This window comes from Geospiza fortis, unplaced genomic scaffold (assembly GCF_000277835.1).
Source record: "Geospiza fortis unplaced genomic scaffold, GeoFor_1.0 scaffold569, whole genome shotgun sequence".
Lineage (NCBI taxonomy): Eukaryota > Metazoa > Chordata > Aves > Passeriformes > Thraupidae > Geospiza > Geospiza fortis.
This window is the reverse complement of record NW_005054621.1, coordinates 79,117-82,329: the sequence shown is the minus strand read 5'-3', so window position 1 is coordinate 82,329 and position 3,213 is coordinate 79,117. Positions and strand designations below refer to the sequence as shown.

At 64.1% G+C, this 3,213-nt stretch overlaps 1 protein-coding gene across 1 annotated transcript in view; it reads left to right on the top strand.

Moving 5' to 3' along the window:
• LOC102040296 (fibrillin-2) overlaps positions 1–3,213 on the top strand; it is a 73,701-nt gene that overhangs the window by 57,392 nt on the left and 13,096 nt on the right. The window contains 8 exon segments of the mRNA XM_031064740.1: positions 36–161; positions 413–538; positions 1,037–1,162; positions 1,642–1,758; positions 1,852–1,980; positions 2,358–2,477; positions 2,723–2,848; positions 2,927–3,079. Of these exon segments, the coding sequence (XP_030920600.1) occupies positions 36–161; positions 413–538; positions 1,037–1,162; positions 1,642–1,758; positions 1,852–1,980; positions 2,358–2,477; positions 2,723–2,848; positions 2,927–3,079 (1,023 nt within the window).

Sequence of the window (3,213 nt, the reverse complement as noted above, 5' to 3'; positions counted from 1 at the left end):
GCAGAGGGTGGGATGCTGATGTTGCACTGATGCAGATATCGATGAGTGCAGCGAGATCCCGGCCATCTGCACCAACGGCGTCTGCATCAACCAGATCGGGAGCTTCCGCTGCGAGTGCCCCATCGGCTTCAGCTACAACAACATCCTGCTCATCTGTGAAGGTACCGCGGGAATTCCGGGGAATTCCAGCTCCTCCCGCTCTGGGACACCGCCACAGGGCTGTGGCAGCTCCACAGGGGGGACTTTTGGGATGCCCTGCCCAGCACTGGGAGTTGCACTCCCCGATCCCCGTGCTCCTTCCCAAGCTGTTCCCACCGGGATCAGCGATCCCAGCCCCCCTCAGCCATTCCCGGGATGCCCCTGGGATGTTCCCGGTGCCACCCCAGTGTCCCCGTGCCCTCTGTCCCCGCAGACATCGATGAGTGCAGCAGCGGGGAGACGCTGTGCCAGCGGCACGCCGAGTGCGTCAACATCCCCGGCAGCTTCCGCTGCGAGTGCGCCGCGGGGTACCGGCTGTCCCCGGGGGGAGCCTGCGTGGGTAAGGACACAGCTGGGACACAGCTGGGAAACACCTGGGAAACACACCTGGGATACACCTGGGACACACCTGGGACACACACCTGGGGAACACCTGGTCATAAGTGAGCCACTGACATCTGAAAAACACTCCTGGGACACACCTGGTCATACCTGGGAGACACACCTGGGAAACACCTGGGAAACACACCTGGGATACACCTGGTCATACCTGAGCCACTCACACCTGAGAAACACACTGGAACACACCTGGGACACACCTGGACACACCTGGGACACACCTGGACACACATGATCACACCTGGACACACCTGATCACACCTGGGACACACATGATCACACCTGAGCACACACCTGATCACACCCCCCTTTTTCAGGGATGACAGCACATAAATCTCATTGTCTGTCAAGTCACCTGTCCAAAACCGTGGGCGGGGCTCTGCTCTCCCCACCTGTCCCCTCCCTGCCCCTCACCTGCACTCCCTGGGCTCCGTTCCAGGTCGCAACGAGTGCCAGGAGATCCCCAACGTGTGCAGCCACGGGGACTGCGTGGACACCGAGGGCAGCTACGTCTGCATCTGCCACAACGGCTTCAAGGCCACCGGGGAGCAGACCATGTGCATGGGTCAGTGTCACATCCCCCGGGTCAGTGTCACATCCCCGGGTCAGTGTCACCCCGTTCAGGTCATTGTCACACCCCTGGGTCAGTGTCACTCCCCTGGTCAGTGCCACGCCAGGGGGACACAAGTCCCTGACACTCCAGGATGCTGCCAAGGGCAGCCGAGTGTCCTGCCAGGCTGTCCCTGTGCCCTGCAGCCTGTCCCCAGCCTGTCCCCAGGCTGTCCCGGTGCCCTGCAGCCTGTCCCCAGCCTGTCCCCAGGCTGTCCCGGTGCCCTGCAGCCTGTCCCCAGCCTGTCCCCAGGCTGTCCCGGTGCCCTGCAGCCTGTCCCCAGCCTGTCCCCAGGCTGTCCCGGTGCCCTGCAGCCTGTCCCCAGCCTGTCCCCAGGCTGTCCCGGTGCCCTGCAGCCTGTCCCCAGCCTGTCCCCAGGCTGTCCCTATGCCCTGCAGCCCCCTGGCCTCTCAGGCGTGTCCTTGTCCCCGCAGACATTGACGAGTGTGACCGGCAGCCCTGCGGCAACGGGACCTGCAAGAACACCGTGGGCTCCTACAACTGCCTGTGCTTCCCTGGCTTCGAGCTGACCCACAACAACGACTGCATGGGTGAGCCCCCGAGCCCTGGGGACACCCCTGGGCCAGCCCTGCTGGCTGGGTGTGCCACGGGTGACACCTGGCACTCTTGCTGTGCCTCTGCAGACGTGGACGAGTGCTCGTCGCTGGTGGGGCAGGTGTGCAGGAACGGGCAGTGCATCAACAGCGTGGGCTCCTTCCAGTGCCTGTGCCAGGAGGGCTATGACCGCACCCCTGATGGCAAGAACTGTGTGGGTGAGTGTCCACTCCATGGCCAGGGTCCTCTGGCCTGCCTGGTGCTGTCCATGTGGTCCCCGAGCTGGTCCCAGCAGTTCCATTCTCCAGAAGCACCCACAAATTCCCCTGGAAGCAAAGCCTGCTCATTGAGATGCCCATGGAGAGCTGGACTGGCCCCTCCCTGCCTCCATCTCCCTCCAGGCCTGTCCCTCCATGGGCAGGCAGTGGGAGAAATGTCCTGTCCGTGCCCCAAAGTCCTACCAGGGATGCCCTGGGATCCATCCTGGAAATATTTCCCTGTTCCCTGTCACCTCTGGGGCAAGGCAGGGCCTGGTGCACCCTGAGGTGCTCAGAGCAGAGCCCAGACCCCACCCTGGCTATTCTCCCCTCTGCAGACATCAACGAGTGCGTGAGCCTGCCCGGGACCTGCTCCCCGGGCACCTGCCAGAACCTGGAGGGCTCCTTCCGCTGCATCTGCCCCCCTGGCTACGAGGTGCAGAACGACAACTGCATTGGTAAGGCCAGCCCTGTGCCCCCATCACAGCACACCCCAAGCTGTCCTTCCCGAGGGCACCCCAGGGGGGTCAGCACCCCCAAATCCCTGCGGGGAGCCAGCAAGCCCAGTCCTGGCGGCACAGGAGGCTTTGGGGCATTGCTGTGCCCCGTTCTCCCTGCAGCAGGGCTGTGGGGTGGGGCAGGGGTGGTGTCCACCCCCCTCACCTGCTCCAGTGACCCCTGGCTGTGTCCCTGCTGCTCCCAGACATCAACGAGTGCGAGGAGGAGCCCAACATCTGCCTCTTTGGGACGTGCACCAACACCCCGGGCAGCTTCCAGTGCGTGTGTCCGCCGGGCTTCGTGCTGTCTGACAATGGTCGCCGCTGCTTCGGTCAGTGCCCAGTTCCTGGAATTCCTGCACAATTCCCGGGAATCTGCCTGACCTTGGCACGTCCCCATCCTCCCCCAGACACTCGCCAGAGCTTCTGCTTCACTCGCTTCGACAACGGGAAGTGCTCGGTGCCCAAGGCCTTCAACACCACCAAGGCTCGGTGCTGCTGCAGCAAAATGCCCGGGGAGGGCTGGGGAGACCCCTGTGAGCTGTGCCCGCAGGAGGGCAACGGTAGGGAGGGGACAGGGACAGGGGTGTCCCCAGGGCAGAGTGGGAGGGTCCCTGGGGAGCAGGGACGGGTGTGTCCCCATGGGAACAGAGATGGGTGTGTCCCCATGGGAGCAGTGGGGGGGTCCCCCTGGGGA